The sequence below is a fragment of the Phodopus roborovskii genome, unplaced genomic scaffold, assembly GCF_943737965.1.
Source record: "Phodopus roborovskii unplaced genomic scaffold, PHOROB, whole genome shotgun sequence".
NCBI lineage: Eukaryota > Metazoa > Chordata > Mammalia > Rodentia > Cricetidae > Phodopus > Phodopus roborovskii.
This window is the reverse complement of record NW_026126517.1, coordinates 30,434,910-30,454,237: the sequence shown is the minus strand read 5'-3', so window position 1 is coordinate 30,454,237 and position 19,328 is coordinate 30,434,910. Positions and strand designations below refer to the sequence as shown.

At 43.8% G+C, this 19,328-nt stretch overlaps 1 protein-coding gene across 1 annotated transcript; it reads right to left on the bottom strand.

Moving 5' to 3' along the window:
* Positions 1-1,162: 1,162 nt before the first annotated feature.
* Poglut3 (protein O-glucosyltransferase 3) lies at positions 1,163-17,870 on the bottom strand. Its single transcript, XM_051197471.1, has 8 exons — positions 17,629-17,870; positions 14,056-14,253; positions 12,055-12,341; positions 10,726-10,942; positions 8,703-8,899; positions 6,908-7,102; positions 5,237-5,341; positions 1,163-4,091 (listed from the first exon to the last, which is right to left on the bottom strand). The coding sequence occupies exons 1-8, from the start codon at positions 17,825-17,827 to the stop codon at positions 3,966-3,968; spliced, it is 1,524 nt and encodes a 507-aa protein (XP_051053428.1). The 5' UTR covers positions 17,828-17,870; the 3' UTR covers positions 1,163-3,965.
* Between the last annotated feature and the right edge of the window lie 1,458 nt (positions 17,871-19,328).

The window sequence follows — 19,328 nt, the reverse complement described above, 5'->3', positions numbered from 1 at the left end:
GATGACGCGAGGTACAATGGGAAAACAGCTTTCGTGTTTCTCTAAGGAGTTCGCTTCCTCCGAAGCTTGGTCCTTCTCGCTGTGGTCAGATGCCAGAACAACAAGCAACTCGAGGAAAGAGTTAGTTCTGGCCTATGGTTAGCCTGCTGAGTGCAATGTTTCACTCTACCCAGACAGTGCAGTCTGAGTAGAAAGCAGGGCAGGCTATATAACCCTTCAAAGCCTGTCCCCTGTGATGTTTTCCCTCTATCAAAGCTGCCCTTGTAAATCAGTGCTTCTCAACCTGTGGGTCTGACCCCTTTGGGGGTTGAAATGACCCTTTCAACAGCTGTCGCTTAAGACCATCCTGCACATCAGATATTTGCATTACAATTCAAAAAGTAGCCAAATTAGTTATGAAGTAGTGGCAAAAGTAACTTTATGGTTGGGAGGTCACCACAACATAAAGAACTGTATTAAAGGGTCACAGTCAGGAAGATTGAGAACCTTCCTGAAGGTTCCATATCCTCCACAGACAGCAGCATTACCCAGGACTGAGCATTCAGACACCCAAGCCTGTGTAGGCCCATGCTACTTAGCTCTTTGTCATTAACTAGGGGGAGGGACGCTCAACTGGGCAAATGCCTCCATCAGATTAACCTGTGGGCAAGTCTGAAGGACATTTTCATGACTAATGATTGGCGTGGGAGGAGCCAGAAAGCACACGGGAGGAAGCAGAAGGGGCAGGAGGATTAGAGCAGAGTATGACATGTATGTAGGACAATACCATGATAAAACCGGTTACCTTGTATGTTAGCTTTAAGTTAGTTTTAAAAAGTGGCATGATGCCATGTCTGCAGACTAGAATTCAGACAGAATGGCCATGACAGAAGTTTTAGTTCAGTCATTCATGAGGACATAACAGAGATGGAGATTAGAGCAGAAATGGCTCAGGGGTTAGGAGCACTGGCTGCTCTTGAAGAAGACCTAGGTTCAATTCCCAGCACTCACACGGCAGCTCATAAGCATGTGTAGCTCCAGTTCTGGGGGAATCCTATCATTTTTGGCCTCTGTTGGCACCAGGCATGCATGTGGGATACTAACATACAGACAAGCAAAACCTCTTAGAAAATAAACTTAAAAAAAAAAATCAGGTTAGATTAACTGTCATAAACATACCAGGGAGCAGGAAGTGATAATCTTTATTAAAACAAAATACATGGTTTCCAATTTTTATTATGAAAATTTGCTTTATTTAAAAAAGAGAATATAATAAAACCACATGATAAACTTGCAGACATAGGTTTTTAATATGGCATCATGGAAAACATGAATATCATTTTCTTTTCCTTCTTATACATTTATTCTTTTACCATGCTGATGTTTTTAGTTTACAACTTGATTTATGTCCATGGTTTAAAAACAATTTAAATATTATAAAAAGGTATAAAACAAAAATTTCCCTTCTCCCCATACCACCCCCCACTGGCAGCTTGTCTTTTAAACTCTTTCATTCCCTTTTTGTCTTTGGCAAATTATTTTTCACATTCCAGGTCCTGCAGCTTTGGTCTTTAATGAACACACTGTGGAAAGCTCTCATTACGGCATAGTTAAAACTGCTTCTCTCTTGTCGGTGTTATCACTGAACTACACTGTACATCATTCTGTACATGTATTCACTGTACATCAGTGTCTGTTTAGGCAATGCATTCACTATTGATGGGTGACAGCCACTTACAGTGAGTGAAGCCACGAGCATTGGTGACAGTTTATTTAAATGAGCACAACTATATCTTTTTTTTTAATTTATTTTATGTGCATTGGTGTGAAGGTGTAAGATCCCTGGGAACTGGAGTTACAGACAGTTGTGAGTGCTGGGAATTGAACCTGGGTCCCCTGGAAGAGCAGCCAGTGCTCTTAACCACTAAGCCATCTCTCCAGGCCCACACAACTATATGTTTACACCCTTATATCCCTCTCAACAAGTCAGATTAAAAATATTTTTGTTGAAATTAAAATCTCATATCATTGCTCCCTGTCCTCCTTCTAGCCCCTCCCAGATGGTCTCCTTTACTCTCAATTCATGGCCTCTGAAGATATATTCAAACCAATAACACAACAAGCCACGTAAAACTCATTGCCAAGGCTGTGATCAAGCTGGGGAGATGGGGGGACTATCTAGATTTTTTGATAGACTTGTTACAGTTTGATTGGGAAATGTCCCCTTCAGGTTCACATGGAAGACTCCGTTTCCAGTGGAATGCTCCAAAATGTGACAAGTCAATAGAAACGGCCCAATTTGTCTCAACTTTAAGTGTTAGGATGTTCATCACCAGACGACATCAACTTAAAAGACTTATTGTGTTTACAACAAACTACTTTGCTTCCTGGGCCTGGGGTTACAGAGGTAGCAGCGAGGGAGGCAGCCCTTCTTTCCATAACCCATTTCTATAAAGCCCCCCTCTCTATGTACAACAGATACAGGCTCAGGTGCACCAGGGTGTGGCCTCAGGACAGCTTGTCCTATAGTTCATACTACACAGGTAGGTTTTAAATAGGTGGTAGGATATTTGGCTTGATGATACGTTTCTGTGGTCTAGTTAAAAATACAAATTCCTGTGTTGCTATTGGTCCTTGGAAGAACAGATATGACCAAATGATTGCCCCAGTTCTGGGAGCACTTTGACTCCAGGGGTTCTTATTTTAGAGAGCATTCGGTCATGGACTGCATGGTGCTCTGAAGAATTAGACGTGAATTTATGATCTTAGATCTCGACCCTGCCCTAAAAGGCAGAGGCAAGTGCCAAAGCCTTTATTTTAATGGTGCAACCCACTGAGAGGACAGCCTGCGGATCCAGGAATGAGGATCTGCCTCTGTCCTGGGCTTACTAGTGTATCCCAGGATGCTGAGGCTTCCTGAGGCTGGCGTAGCAGTTTTTGAGGACTTTTTTTTTTTTTTTTTGGAAGGACAAAAATAATTCAAGATCTCACATTGACAATCATCATTTCTTATATTCCTAGTATATAGATGATAAAGACACCCACACAATGCCACCATCTACGTTAATAGCTATGCTGTCTTTAATAGGTATACAACCCAAATGGGTTGTGACTCGCCAGTATAAAGTACAGTTTCCCCTAATTCTGTCTTAAGACCTGGCAAAAACTTAGCTGAAAAGATTTGAATGATGCAGTGTGTTCCTCCACCATCCCCATGCTATCGTTAGTAGCAGCAGTCTGTTCCTTAGTTAACCCCATCACAGCCTCCAACATGAGGCTGCCATCAATGAACATCAGGCACAGCTTGCAAGAAGAGAAACTACACAGGGAGGAGGAAATAGAACCTTCCCCCAAACACTTCTCCCTTCACAACTGAATGTGAAAGTAAATGAACAAAAGATAGAAACAAACCAGTAAATGTGATAGCCACAGATTCTCAGGTGATTTATATGTCTTTTTATCTACTATGATGCTCAAGTGAGCAGTTTTAACCGTAAATACAATGAGCATTCAAAGGTATTTGGCAATACTGAAACTCATCTTTATGCCTCAGCCTCTTGAGTATGGGGTACATGCTTAGCATCTCTCTGCACTTCTTTTTTGCTTTGGCTTTTTGTTTGTTTGCTTGTTTTTTGAGACAGGTTTTCTGTGTAGCTCTGGCTGTTCTGGAACTCACTCTGTAGACCAGGCTGGCCTCGAACTCACAGAGATTTACCTGCCTCTGCTTCCAGAGTGCTGGGACTAAAGGTGTACACCACCATTGCCTGGCTGTTTTGGCTTCTTGAAAAGATCCAACTGGGTAGCCTGGGCTGGCCAGAAAATCACCATGTATCTCAGGCAGGCTTTGCACTCAAGAAATCCTCTGGCTTCACCTCCAGAGTGCTGATTAGAGGTGTGAGGCTGACCCACCAGGCCTGGCTCCTTTGGCATCTTCACAAGTCTCAAAGTTGCAGCCGGCATAGGAAGGAATGAGAAGCTGGGCCTCCTTAAAGGTCTTCCCTCTCCGGCCTCTTCCTGTGGCAGTGGCAAATGGATGTGCCATCATCTGGCTGGGGAACAAGCTCCATTCCATCACGTATCATGGGCTTGCTGGCCTGGCGCTCAGCATATTTCTGAAATATGTTTGGAAGCAATGGAAGGTTTAGTTCATGCTTCATTCTAGTCTCACCTCCCACACGTCTCTATTTCAATCACGATGTTTCAGACCCAAACCAAAGGTCTGGTCTAGTCTAATCTCACAGCTACATTTTAACTGTATTTACTATAAATGCTGCTGAAACATCTCATAGTCCAGCATGGAACCCCAATCTACACTTCTGTGTATATGGACTGCCTCTAGAAAAGAGATGCCAAGCCAAATGCCCCTTCCTGAAACAAATGGGGTTAGCACTTATCCTCCATTCTAATGAACAATTATCTTGCATCTTCATAAAAGCAAGCTAAGATGACGAGCATCTCCAGATAGATGGCCACTTCCATCCATCCTGGAGGGCTGGGGTTATAACCACACCAAGAGGCCCATGCAAAATATCCCTATGAACCCAGGCTTTCACTCCCTTCATTTTGTGTCCACTTGGCTATGTATTCCTAGTACTGGGTTAATGCCAACAAAATAGGATTATAACTAAGGGAGCCTAACTAACATATTAGATGTAGAAGCACCTACCATTAAAATTAAAGCTAGGGCTAATAAGTGGTAAAGGTGTCTGCCACCTGCCCTTATAATCCTAGTCCAATCCTGGAACCTACATGGTGGAAGGAGAGTAAACCCACTAGGGTAAGCTGTCCTCTGACCTTCACAGGTACTATGTTCTACCCACCCCTGCCTCTCCAAACTCACAAAATCAATATTAGAAAGTAATTAAAATAAATTAAAAAAAACCTAGATTAGTACACAGGATGGAGCCCCTGTAAGGATTGCAAGACGGGCATGTGGGGGTGGCGGTGGGGGATACGACTTGCCTTTATTCCACCCACAAAGGAAGGAACGTCTCTAAGAATCAACCACCAGGGGGCGGACACTGACAAAATGGGTGGCGCCTCTAATTAACCTATTTCCATGGGCTCCAAAAATAGAGATTAAAAGTGTAGAGGCTCCAGAGAGTCAGCACTGGTCCTTCCTTCAGGCTGGAGTCTCGGCTGAACCCACATTCTTTCCACAGCTGTCCCCCAAACCCTCAGGAAGCATAGTACAAAGTGTTCAAGCCACCCACATGGTCTAAGGACCCCGACCCTTCAGGTTGGACACTGAACAGACCTGTAGTACTCTGTAATAGTAACAGAAAAGTCTGGGTGGCTGGAGCAGGTCCCTAGCAGTTAACTGCCCTTCTTTCGCGATCTTCTTTGCTTCTTCGTCATTTTCCTAAAAGGAAAGAATGAAAATTGCTGCCGCAGCCCACAGAGAAAGCTAAGTGCAAGCGCGCGCGAGAGGCGAGGTGAACATCAGCAGCACAGACAAGTGGACTGTAATGGGCTATAACGTACAAAGGAGGCCACGCGATAGTTTACTAATATCTGTTAAAGGGAAAAGATAATAGGTGTGTGGCCCGGACTCTATGGGACTCACTGGCCTCTTCTGGTGCTTTTCTAGCTATTCAGGGAGAAGACCTGGGTCCATGATCTGCCTCGCCAGCGGTGCCCTCTGTCTAAGAACAGAATGGATTAATTTCCATGTTAAAATGTCTTTTAAAAGCGTCAGTGCTGGGGAGATGGCTCAGCAGTTAAGTGTGCATACAGCTCTTGCAGAGGACCTGAGTTCCGCTCCAGCACCCATCTCAGCTCTAGCTCCAGGGATCTGAGGCCCCTCTGGCCTTCGAGGGCATCTTCACTCACATGTACAGCCCTCTACACTGGCACATGTGTAAAATTAAAAATAATAAAAATGTGTTTTTCATAAAGCTTCATTCAAATATGTAGAGAAAATGTTCTGTTACAAAGCTGTAGCCGCAAAGGACTATGATGCTGCTATAATAAAAGCACTCACCAGTTGTAGTGCCAGAAATAACCAATGCTTCTAATTATAGTCATGGAAAACGCTTGATTTTTTTTTTCTTTCTTTTTTTTGCACTCTGCTCATAGGAAAAGCTATTTGTTAGCAATTGTGGATCTTAGGAAAAGCCAGAGTAATGATTCTGATCCATCATTCCCATGGTGAAATATTACTTCTCAAAACTTAAAAAAAAAAAAATGGAAAAAATGTTATAATAGAAGAATACATTTTTTTATAATTTCACAATAAACCACAATAGTTTTTGATATTACTCCTTAAAAAAAGGAACCCCTGTATTATGGGGAACTTGCTCTTGGGATGCTGTGTAGCATGTGTTGGATAAGGACTTGTGGATTTTTTTTTCTTCTATGTGAGAAAGAGGAATACCAGATTTTGCCTGGAATGTTCTCTTAATATATAAAGTCTTTCAACTCTGGCCTTTTCAATCTGCAATTTGTATTTTGTATGTTTTTGTTTTGCATTTATAAATGAAAATAGTGAATCATTTAGAAAAATCCATATTACATACAACACTAGACTTCAAATCTAACCTTCAATAATGTTGACAGAGGGCATACAAAATGATTCTGCTGTCCTTTCTTTCTCTTTTCTATGGGTACACGTGGGTTTGTGCACATGGACTGCAGTGACCACAGAAGACAGGAGAAGCCATCTGATTCCCTAGAGCTGGAGTTACAGACCACCGTGTGAACTGTCCACATGGGTGCTAGAAACCAAGGTCCTTTGGAAGAGCAGCATGTGCTCTTAACCACACAGCCTTCTCTCCAAAGGGAATTTTTTTTTTTTTTTAGAAAATCATACTTCCTTTGATTTTTTTTTTTAATTTCACTCTGATACATTAAGTCAGGATGGAACCTAGATCTCCCATATCAATAACTTGGATATTGCCCAAGAAAAGGAAAATTGCATGGAACATACCTTGGCCCATTTCACTTTCTCTAGTAGATCACTGAGGTTTCTTTTAATGGGAACGTAGTGCTTCCAAGGCCTTAGTGCCATATAGAAATGTTCATAATATGGGGAATCCTGCTTCAGAACCAGGCTGTCCCCCAGCATGAGATACGGATACCTGTATGCGGCCACTGTTCCGTCCACATTCACCTGGTACTTGTACTAGGAGATTAAAAGCAAAAAAACCCATAAAGCCGTTTGCTTTGCTTCTGTTTCTCATCAACATTTTACACTTACACACAGAGGGGTGGTTTCCACTTTCCCACGTCTGTGTTTGCATTTCATTTGTCTTTCATTTTCTCTTTGTATAAAAACAATAAACTGCTTGTAACAGCTCCCTTGTAGGAAATTTCAGGACATAGGAACAAGGGCCTGTTCCCATTACATCTGTGAAGCAGAGAGTCTAGACTTCTGTAATCAAGGCAGGTCCTAAAACTATTGTCAAAGTTCTAAATGTTAATATTCTGAAAAGTAATATTAGTTATCAATTTTTATGCACATATAACTTCATTTATTCCTTATGCTAAACCCACAAAACAAAAAGGCATTGTCTCTATTTTACAGTTTGCAGGCTGATAAACTAGAGTTTACGTAAAACAGCTTACATCTTACGTAAAACACCTACATTGTAGATAAGATGGCTCAGTGGGTAGAGGACTTTGCTGCCAAACCAGATGATGATTCAAGTTCAATACCCAGGACCCACATGGTAGAGGAAGAGAACTAACTTTGGTGAGCTGTCTTCTGGTCTACACTCACACACACACACACACACACACACACACACACACACACCCTGGAGAGGCCGTTGCTTCATTGACATATATGGTTAATACGTTCTGATTTCCATTTAAAAAGCATTTATCAAAGGCATGAAATCCAATTTAGTTTTTAGGTTTTTTTTTTTTTTTTTTTTTTTTAACAAGTGAGAAAACTGGTATACATAGAAATGTATAAACCCACATTCTGAATGCAAATTCACTGTTCTTTTCATCACAGAACCCCTGAGATGAAGATGATCCATCCCCAGCTACAGTGACTCCCTTTCCTTCTCGCTTCTATTCCCACTCTTTTTATTTTCCATTGCTGGAGACCAAACCTATGCCTCTCACATGTAATAGAAGCCTCTGCACTGGACTACACCCTAACCTCTTAATAATTTCTTTAAAAAATACCATGTGTTTCCTAGCCAGTTAGGCTAGGGTTTCATGATAACACTCTAAACGAGGGTCACACACATGTATGTACATGCATACACCACACACACACACACACACACGCACACACGCACGCACGCACGCACACGCACGCACGCACACACATATAAACATCAAGTAAAGAAACATGACAGGCACCACAGGTCACCAGGGCCACTAAGAGATGAGGGACAACACCAGAAGGACCCAAACCCCAGTTCCACCTCCTATTGTGTATATAAAAATGAGTTCTCTTTTTATCAAAGATACGTGAGATCACTTCATGTAAAAGACACTTATCTTTACAGCTTATTAAGTCAAAGGGAAAAGCCACAATAAATACATACAAGCTTCATGTTAGCTTTCACATTAAGCATTAAATATATGCTAGGTTACTTGGTAAACAAAATTAACTGAGAAAAACCGTCTGAGTTCTGTGACCCCCCTCGGTCAGACAGGAAAATGTGACAGTGACATTAGCTGCAAACCGAGGCAACCTGCTTGAATGACCTGTTTGTAGACTTTGAACACATTTTATCACTTCATAGCCACAGGAAGACTCATACCTTAAAGAAATCAAAGAAACCCATCAACTTGGCTTTTCCAAGCTCTTTTTCTTTCTCTTGGAAAAAGAAATATCCTGTAATTCCTGCATCTAGCAGCTGTGGATTTTCTTTGGACAGCTGTACCAACTGCAGCCTCTCCTCCCGGCTATCTCTACCTCGGAAGAAAGCTTTCTCTGTTTTATTGATCCAGGAAGGCCCTAGAAGTTTGAGGCCATAAAAAAATTATGATTAAGAATCTGAAATCATAAGACAGTTCAATGCCCTTTAACCTACTATTGTCATTTAAAATGTTGATACTCGTCACAAACTCATTTTGTAACATAGATGCGTTTTCCAAAATACCTGGGACTGAGTCTTAGTCTGCCAGAGGTGCTTTCAGAAGCTGTCTGTCTGTCTGCTCCAGCCCCTCCCATTTACCTACCAACAACAGCTCACCTGGGCACTACTGTCCACTGTGTTCAACATGAGGAAGTAGCCCTTACATTATCAGACTAAGCTCAAAGAAAACAGAGGGCCTGTGCTTTGTCTCACTCCCAGGCCCATAGCTGCTTCCATCTTTCACGTTTCACAATCACACAGGAGTTAGGCTTTCGTTTTTATATGAGGTAAGCAGAAAACTGCATAATTAAGCAACCTCAACAGATTTTAGTTCATATTTCTCCCTTTTTTTATTTTATGTTCATATGTATTTCATGTACATCTGTGCATGTGTGCATGAAGTGCCCACAGAGCCCAGAGGAGTTACAGATGGTTGTGCACCAAGCAGGTGCAAGGACTTGAACCTGGGTCCTCCGGAAGAGCAGTGGGTGCTCTTACCCACTTGGCTATATCTCCAATTCAGCTACTCATGACTTTGAATAGAGGGGAAATGTTTTTCGTTTATGTTGTTAAGTGTAATATACATTACACTGCTTTCACATAGGTATATAGAGAGTTTGAGACAGGATCTTGTTATATATCCCTGGCTGGTTTGCTACTTGCTATATAACCCAGATGATCTGTGATCTCTCACTAACGACACTCGCTACATCAGGCTTCCAAGTGCTACGATTACAGGCATGAGCCACTATGGCCAGCTCTCTCTTTATTTATATCTTCTTTTTTAAAGAAAGGGAAATATTTTTGAAGAACTAATTTCAATCTCTGACAAGACATCTTATTATTCTAAATAAAGATGTTAGCTAAATGCCCATCACTGCCTCAGGGACAATCATAAGACACAGAAATACTCAGAAACTCACTGTTCTCAAACTGAGAATAGGCCAACTTTAATTTCATATGGTTTTCATTTTACTTTCACTTATCTTTTCTCTTCATGATATCTTTAGATACTTTGCACAAATCTCTGATCTTGTCTCCCAAGTGACAATAAAGCAAAGAAAAGGACAAAGCCAACCAAGTTCTTTGCAGCCCAATGAGTATCCGAAAAGGGGTATTTTATCATAAAGGAGTCATAAAAAGAGAAAAAGGATTGTGATTTGAAAAACTAATGAAGTGCAGAAAAATGAAATGAGAGGATCCCCGATGAGGAACTGGAGGATGCATTCATAATGTCCCAATTATACCACGATCACCATCCTCTCACAACTTTCTGAATTTGCCCTCATTTCATCCAGGAATAAAAAGCAATGCAGTCAGAATTAAGTGACAAGTTTACCAAATATACATACATACTATTTAAATACCTTTAACGTTTTGCTTTAATTTCATATAAGTATAACCAAATACAGACTTGAAAAGACATCTACAAATGACTAAACTCAAAGGAGAGTCTGTGAATGTAGGTTTGGGTGTTATTTTTCCAAACTATGTGCTTTTAATTTTGAAATTAGGATCCTAAATATTCTCTTTTGGCTTTAAGGTGTCTTCCTCCCGCTTTGCTGTGCTGGGAATGGAGCTCGGGCCCTTGCACATGGTTAGAAAGTAAGAGGATTAAGCATATACATCTATTCTTTCTGAGTAAACATTCCTTTCACCTTTTTTACCCTTAACATTTCCCCCTAGAGAATTAGCCTCAGCTTACCTGTATTTCCCTGAACAGAGAGGAGATCATTTGTAACACCCCTCATTGCTTCAAGTGTTGAGTGGGTGACATCATATGTTGGAAGGATAATGTCTCTTGAATCCAAGGAGCCGCACCAGGAAATGATAGGTATAGGGCCAGGAGTGTCATTGACTTTTCGATGCTCTAAGGGCCAATCTCCCAGGTTAATATAAAATTCTAAATCTGGGAGGGCAACCTATGAGAATAAAAGCACAAACGTTAGTGCTGAGAGGCACCAAATGCCCCAGTGTCTTGTGTATGCATGTAGATGTGTGGAGAACAGGGGTCAATCTTTGGAGTTTTTCCTCGAGAGCTATCTCCTTGGTTTTTTGTTTGCTTTTGGGTTTTGTGGGTTTTATTTTGAGACATGGTCTCTCACTGGCCCGGACCTTTCCACGGTGGTGAAGCTGGCTGGCCTCTGAGCCTTGGGGATCAACCTGCTTCCTCAGCACTGGGATTACAAGCACATGTTATCACAACTGGTCACAAGGGTTCTGAGGATTAGACTCAGGTCCTAAAGTCCCCACTGTACTCTTAGTCCCGACAGAGAAGACCACTGAAAACACTGGGGTAAGGGAGAAGAAAGTCTCTGGCTGAGGGTAGTACAAAGAAACTCACTTAACCGGGAGTTGGCCACCTTTCCCCAGAGGTGGCATTAAAATGTAATGTCACAGAAGTGGGCAGATAGAGAAGTGTGAATGTGCGGCTCTGCGACCGCTCACCAGCTGCCTATACGACAGTCTGCAGTCAGACCCAAGCCTTCCCTCACCACACCTCCCTTCACCATGTCCTCTTCCACCTTTGCCTCTAGAATCTTCCAACCCATTTACTTCCATGTCTACGACTGATCCGAGCTCTGTTGAGGTCCTCTTGCTTGGAATGCTGCATCAGCTTCCTTCCTAGACACTCTGACTCCCCACCTCCCTCAACTTGAACCTACTGTCTGTACAACTGCTCAGATCTCTACATGCCACACAAATGTCACCACTGACCTCACCAGAACCTTTAGACTGTGGAACAAGAGCTATGTTCTGGCCCGGCATGCAGAGCCTCACTCTCTTACTCTAGCTCGTACTGAAGTCTCATGGGCCCGAGTCCAGGATCACAGGCAAGAGCCACCAAGCCCATTTTAACTTAAATGTTACAAGATAGAGGCATCTACAAAGACGTACATCCATTCCATGCCTCATTTCTGAGTCCTGAAATCCACTCTCACTGGTCTTTATAGTTCTAAGTATATCACTGTAGCAACAACAACAACAAAATTAAATAATACTATTTTTGGAATCTGTTCATTCATTTTCATACCTTCCTTGCCAGTGACAGCAAAATTTCATCAGAGAACATTTTGAAGTCTGTGTATTTCCCCAAAGATCTCCGGTGGATGTGGTTATTGACAATTGTGTAATGAACAACAGCGCCACGCTCATCCCCAAATCTTTTGGGGACTTCCTTCAGCATCTGGTGGAGATCGATGCTGGGGAAGGAGGTAAAATCTTGCTCGATCTGTGGTTCGGTGCCTGGACAGGACAGGGTTTCCTGCCAGGCCTGAGGATCCTCTTCTGGGCAGTCACAGTACTCATGGTACACGGGTCCTGGGGAGGTGACACACACACACTCAATTCCACCCTGGGCAACAGTGTGGCGAATCTGAAAACTACTGACAGAGGCAAAACTATCTTAGACAATTGAGTAGTACAGTGCTTACGTCAGTCTCACTCTGTCCCCTCAAAGGAGAACACTCTAGTCACTTGGGCGACACATTTGCTTCTAGTGAGGTATAAGTAATTAATATACAGTGGCTTCATTTTAGCATGCAAAAGGAGAGCTTCCTGATTTTCAGACATTCCAATGTAGAAACAGTGAGTTTTTAAGAAAATGCAGGACCTTTCCCTCAAAGCCTTTAATGCTGCCTCAGTTGGCATGTCTCTTGAGAAAGAGAGTAACCCAAAAGGGTCTATCAGTGTAATTCTAAGGGAGTAGCTGAATGCATAGGACTTTCTGGAAGACACATTTAGAAAACAATGTATACAAACCTAACATATAATTTCAGGACATATCCACATTTAATATGAAATTAAATTTTCCTGAGGATTTATTTATGATCTTTGGGAACAGTCTCATGTAGCCCAGGTTGACCTTAACACCTGCTGCTACCTCGGAAGTGCTGGTATTACATCATTAAGCCTGATTTTTTTTTTTTTTTTTTTTAAGATTTCTACTTCAGACCAAGACCAATAAAAGGCACTGACTTATCCTTTTACTTGAAACTGGTGAACAAAACCTGGCATAACTTATGCACTCACAGTTTTCAGACTACGGACATGAGGCGATGAAGGACTGTGAGTCTGAAAGATGGACACCAGCAAGGTCACACAACTTGCTGCTTAACTGTATGTAGCACAGGAAGAGGGAAGAGGGCATGGCTGAGCTGAGCAGTCTCACTGAGCTGAGGAAGGCTGAGAGTGCAGAGAAAACAGGGAAACTGGGCCGGGGAAGAGAGTATGTGAAGGGTGAGACCTAAACATGGAAAAGCCAGGAAGCAGGCAGGACTTTGTTCATGAGTAAACACCCCAGCCTGGATCAGGGCATCTGTGAGATGAAACTACCTAACACAGGGAAGAGCCATCCAGAACACTGCAGGTAGACAGTGTACCCACTCCGCACCAGCCAGGCTGCAAAGCCTCCTCATTCTTGGGACTTGGGGAATGCATGTCTCAGTCCTTGAGAATAGCTAGCCCTCGATTAAGCATGGTGCAATTCCATCTAACAAACCATAAAACCTTAAAGGATTAAGTTATGTCCAGTAACTGCCACGTCCCAGGATAAAGCTTAGGGGAATTAAAAATGGCATCAAGATACAAAAAGTACACTGTAGGGGATTAGTGGCAACTTGGCATTGCAGGAAAAAAATTTAAAGACACAGCAATAGGGACCATACAAAATGAAACAGAAAAGTATTGTTTTAAAAGATTTACTTTAGGTGTGTGAGTGTTTTGTCTACATGAATGTACATGTACTGCATTCATGTCTGGTACCTGCAGAGGTCAGAAGAGGACACTGGGTCCCCTGGAAGTGGATTACAGATGACTGTGAGCTACCGTGTGGCTTTGGGTCCTCTGCAAGTGCAACCAGTGCTCTCTAAACCCAGAAAACGACAATTTTTCAATAGAGAGAGAGAGAGAGAGAGCCTCAAGGAGCACATAAACAATGCTTACTCTGTTGCACTTGACTGCAGGGTCATCACAAGCCATCCTGAAAAGCATGTGTCCCACATAAGTCTAGGTTCAGGTGATGACTAACACTTACCTTTCAAAATATAGGGAGACTGGGCCACGTGCTCACTACCATAAAGGACCTCTACCATGAGGCCTGCGTGAGCAGTCTCGTGCATCCTGTATCTCACCAAAAACGTTCCATCATTCCTATCCAAAGGTTTAGGGACATATATTCGGACTGACTCCTTAGGTGAAAGGGATTTCACCACTACTTTGAATTGCATTTGACCTGGAAGCAAAATAAATACAAATAGCATAAGCATTTCCTGATTACTATGTCTCAAAGGTTAGACAGGGATCTTGGTACAGAAGCTCCTTTGCCTTGCAGTGTTCATGGTAAACCATGTTCAGTTCAGCTTGGAAGGTCCTTGAGGCCAAGGATCTGACTTAACATGGGAGTCAATAACTATTCATTAACAACAGTGAATAAAAAATTAATTCATTGAAGAAAGTAACATTCTGCCTACTTGGTCTTTTCTCCTCTGAATACCATTCAAGCTTAGGCAGTTAACACTCCACACTCTAAAGTTGATGGCCCTGTGGCAACTTTCTCTCTGTAAAACACACACACGTTATTTAATGCCATTTAAGAGACTAGAACCACCCCACACACACACTTTTTTTTTTTTTTTTAATTATTTTGGTTTTGTTTTTTGAGACAGGGTTTCTCTGTATTGCTTTGGAGCCTGTCCTGGAACTAGCTCTGACGACCAGGATGGCCTTGCACTCACAGAACTCCACCTGCCTCTGCCTCCCGAGTGCTGGGACTAAAGGCGTGCACCACCAATGCCCAGCACAACCCCCATTTCTGAGAGTGTCCTGTTTTTATTAAATTTGTTCTTTAACAATTTAATATGGTATAATACATACTGACCACTCTCACCCTCCGCCCTCTCCAATCCCCTTCCCACCCTTGTTTATCCCTCCCCCTTTATACAAATCTCTTTCTGATATTCATAGCTATTTATTTTGTTTTGTGACTCACTGAGTCTAACTAGGGCTGTCTGTGTGACTACGGAGTTGCAGCTATTCATTGGAGCCTGGTGGGTTCAGGATCGGGTACGCAGCAGGTGCACAACTGAAGATGACTCTCCCTCTCCCAGGACCTAATAGTAGTTTGGAAGTGAGGGACAGACCCCATAAACCCTGCCCCCCCCCATTCTGTGACTGATTGTTAATAGGACCAGTCCTGTATGGGCCTAGTGTAGTAATCACAGTTTTGAGTTTATAATTTCAAAGGCTCAGTCTAGAGCAGCGGTTTTCAACCTGTGGTTCGTGACCCCTTTGGAGTCACCTAAGACCATCTGCACAGCAGATATTACATTATGATTTGTAACAGTAGCAAAATTACAGTTATGAAGTAGCAATGAAAATAATTTTGTGGTTGGGGGTCACCACCGCATGAAGAACTGCATCAAAGGGTCACAGTGTTAGGAAGGTTGAGAACCACTGGAGTAGAGGGTGGCATTTCAAAGCCCATCACTTTCTCTTCTGGCTCTTACATATTTCCCACTTCCTCTTCTACAGCATCCCCTGAGCTCAAGAGAGTCTGAAAATTTCTCTTTTTAAACTGAAATTGAATTTGTAAATGCTTTGTGTTTATTCTAGCTTGCCATCAGAAAGGCAACCCAAGGGGCAGGAGAGACGGCTCAGCAGCTGAAAACACTAGCTTCTATTCCAGAGGACCCAGGTTCAAGTCCCAGCACCCACATGGTGGCTCACAACTGGCTGTAACTCCAATGCCAGGGGATGTGACACCCTCTTCTGGCCTCTAAGGCATGCACAAGATAGACATACATACATTCAGGCAAAACACCCATACACATAAAATGAAAACATTTTTAAAAATAAAAATATTAATGTGTGAGAGTGAGACAGTAGACTGAAAAGCTGGGGTGGCATACACCTTTAATTCAACACTCTGGAGGAAGAGGCAGGTGGCATCTGCTAGTTGAAGGCCAGTCTGGTCTACATAATGAGACTCTGATTCAAAATAAATAAATAAATAAATGAAAAAGTATAAAACCATTAGAAACATGTACTTTAAGTGCTTCAAGAAGTTTATTAGCAATGGGGAACTCACTTGCCAGGACTGTTTAGGAAGGTTATTAAAGCTCCCGATAGTTAAAGGGAAAGCACTGATTTTACATTAGCAACTAGAGTTTCCCAGAAGACCAAAGTGTTATACCCTAGGACTACGTAATCCTCCAAATCTGTCTGACTTCCTGCGATGGACGCACTCCAGGACCCACTCATGCACTGCAATCATATTAAGAGGGTTTTTCCCCCTCACTGTAAAAACATTATGATCTATTGGGACTAGAGAGATGATGGCTCAGTGGTTAAGAGCACTTCCTACTCTTCTAGAGGACACACGTTCAGTTCCCAGCAACGCTATTAGGCAGCTCACAAGTGCCTCGAACTCCAGCTAGGGCAGATCCAAGGCCCTCTTCTGGTCTATATGCGCACCTGCACACAAGTGGCATATACAAGCACACTCACACACCCATATAAATATAAATAAGATATAATCTTTGCAGAAATTTTTATTTGAGAAAATGAATGCAAAAAGGAATTAGGGGGGAAAGTCCTTACTCTCTTGCTGTAACCATGAAAGTGCATGTTTAGGTTCATTTATTTATTTCAAACTGGGAGTGATGCTATGTCACCGTTTGAATCCAAAACATGCCCCACAGGCTCCTGTTCTGAACAACTGGTCCTCACACTCTGCTCTTACACATCCGCAAGCCTGCCCAGAAAACCCTCAGCCTCCAAACCCCTATTCTTGAAAGCTTCCCAGACATCCCTGGGCCTGCCTCCTGTTCTCAATGTTTACACCACGCTGCGTAGTAACTATGATGCGCCCTGATAGGTCAGTTGCTTATCTATTTTCTCGGTAGAGTCTTAGCTTTCTGATAGACAGACATTACCATGTTTTTACTCCAGGATTACCAAACACACAGTGACCTCCAAGATCATGAAGTTCCCATTTGTACTGTGGAGGAGGTAGGCCCTGGATCATTTGATCTTCGCTGGCAAAACAGGACGCCACTTAGAAGCAGCCTTAAATTTAGACACAAATTAGCAAATCCTGACTGGCAACAACTCGAAACCCCCAGATGTGGGAAGAGAACCCTGCAGAGACTCAGGACAGGCCGCCTCTAGCCCCGTTTCTACTTAGTTTCTTTGATTTCTGTGGTCTGCATTTAATACATCAAAAGCAGGAAGAAAAGGGAAGTCTGCGTGCAAGAAGGACCTGCACTGCAGGCCTAGGAGCGCACAAGTGAGGAGTGGGTACAAATCAGGGAGGAAGGCACTCCCGACCGGCCAGGAAGGACCGTCTGTACCACGTGATTGCACCACCGCACCTCATAGGACACCACGGGCGCCATTTACCCCAACATCAGTCATTGCGCGGAACATGTGGCCTGGCCCTTGGAGTCAAACATCACCCCAACCGACCTAGGTGGCGTCTCCCGCCCTCAAGGGTTTCAGGGAGGAAGGAAGGGAGCTCCTGGGAGGGGAGAGAGGGCGACACCCACAGTGGGGATGTGGCTGTGTGGAGATAGGGACTCAAGGGGACTGGACCGGGACCGGCACTGACCTGGCGGCGAGCTAGTGAGGTTCCGGCCGTCCGAGTCCACCGCCTGCAGGAAGAAGTAGCGCACCGGCAGGACCGCGGAGGCCTGCAGGCCGGGGCCCCACGCCAGGCTCCGCGGTGCGCTCACTCGCGCCCCGGCCCCCGCGGCCACCAGCAGGGCGAGCTGCTGCAGCAGCAGCGGGGCCCGTGGGACGCGGTGCATGGTCGCCGGCTCTCAGCTCCGCTGGCCGGGGAGGGGCCGGAGCGCCGGGCTCGAGGGGACACTCGGGGGCGGGCCAATGCCTAGAGCCGCCCCGCGCGGGCCCTGCACGCATCCCGGCACCGACAGGGTGTCGCCATGCACCATGCCCAGGCCCCTGGCTCTACAGCCCTCCACTAGTTGTTTGAGTTTGTTAGGAGTTTGGAGAAAGGCCGTTTTGTTGTTGTTACCGTTTTCACTTATTTTTTATTTTACTTTGTTTTTCCTTTTGAGAAGGAGTCTCCGTAGCCCAGGCTAGTTTTGAACAGATGACAATCCTTCCTCCCCAACCCTTCTCCAGTAAGGTGTGCAAGCCTTCTTACCTTGTGGAGAAACCTGCTTTTAATTAATTGATTGATTGAGGCGGGGTCTCACTATATAGCTCCTGCTGGCCTGGGATCTATATAGATCGCCTGGCCTCTTAATCACTGCCATTCGCCTGCCTCTGTCTCCCAAGTGTGGTGGTTAAAGGTGGGCACTACCAGCCCAGCCTGAAAAATACAAAACAAAACAACAACAACAACAAAAACCAGTTTTAAATGTTACATACTAGCAGGGCATTGGTGGCACACACCTTTAATCCCAGCACTGAGGCAGTGGCAGGCGGATATCTGTGAGTTCAAGGCCAGCCTGGTCTACAGAGCGAGTTCCAGAACAGGCCCCAAATCAATACAGAGAAACCCTGTCTCAAAAAACCAAATTGGGGGGGGGGGGGGAGAAAGAATGAAAAACAAAAAGAAAAATGTTACAGATTCAGGTTTGGGATGTGGCTTAGTGGTGCAGTAAGTGTCTGGCATGTACAAGGCCCAGGTTTGGTTCCCCGGGCCACACATGGAGCAAGAGGAATGGCTTCCCTGTTAAGTACTTTGGTTTTGGTTCACACAGAGGCTGGCCTGTCATTTATTTTGTGCTTGGCCATCTCCCTCAATGGAGTCTCTAGAGTGTGGTTCCTTTCCTCTTTCAAAAAGTGTTTTCTGAATATCCGTTGATTTGGGGGCACCAGAAGGCAGGGTCTGGGCCTTGCCTTGAGCTGTGTGGACAGGCTTCTCAGAGCCAGGCACCTTCTCTCCCTGCCCATTTTGGAAAGGTAGGATGGATAATCTGCATCGTCTCTACTGCTCAGTCTCAGGGACTAGGAACATTCTCCCCTTCCACTCCCAGCTTGCTCATTTTAGCCAATTATTTTTCCTTCTTTTTGCATTAAACTCCTAGCAAATGTTTTCTCCAGATTGAGAAATTTGGAGGAACTCATCCTGCAGAATGGACATAGGGCTTTTGACCCCTTCAGATAGATCTCAATCCAGAGTGTTCCAGAACCAGGACCTGAATGGCCCTCCGCCTTTCCCAGGCTTTGATTGGGTGCCTGAGCATACTGAGCATGGGCCAGGTCACTGCCTAATTACCAACCGTAGGTTAGGGCACAGTGCCCAGGACTTGGGCTAGCCTGGCGTCCTCCACTGCAGAT

Bases quoted from the DNA above. Each gene is read 5' to 3' on its own strand.
- Poglut3 (XM_051197471.1), bottom strand. From the start codon at position 17,827: ATGCACCGCGTCCCACGGGCCCCGCTGCTGCTGCAGCAGCTCGCCCTG. The intron at 12,342-14,055 runs GTAAGTGTTAGT...TCACCTCCCCAG, and splicing joins GTCTCCCTATATTTTGAAAG to GACCCGTGTACCATGAGTAC. The intron at 5,342-6,907 runs GTATGTTCCATG...CTTTCCTTTTAG, and splicing joins AGAAAGTGAAATGGGCCAAG to GAAAATGACGAAGAAGCAAA.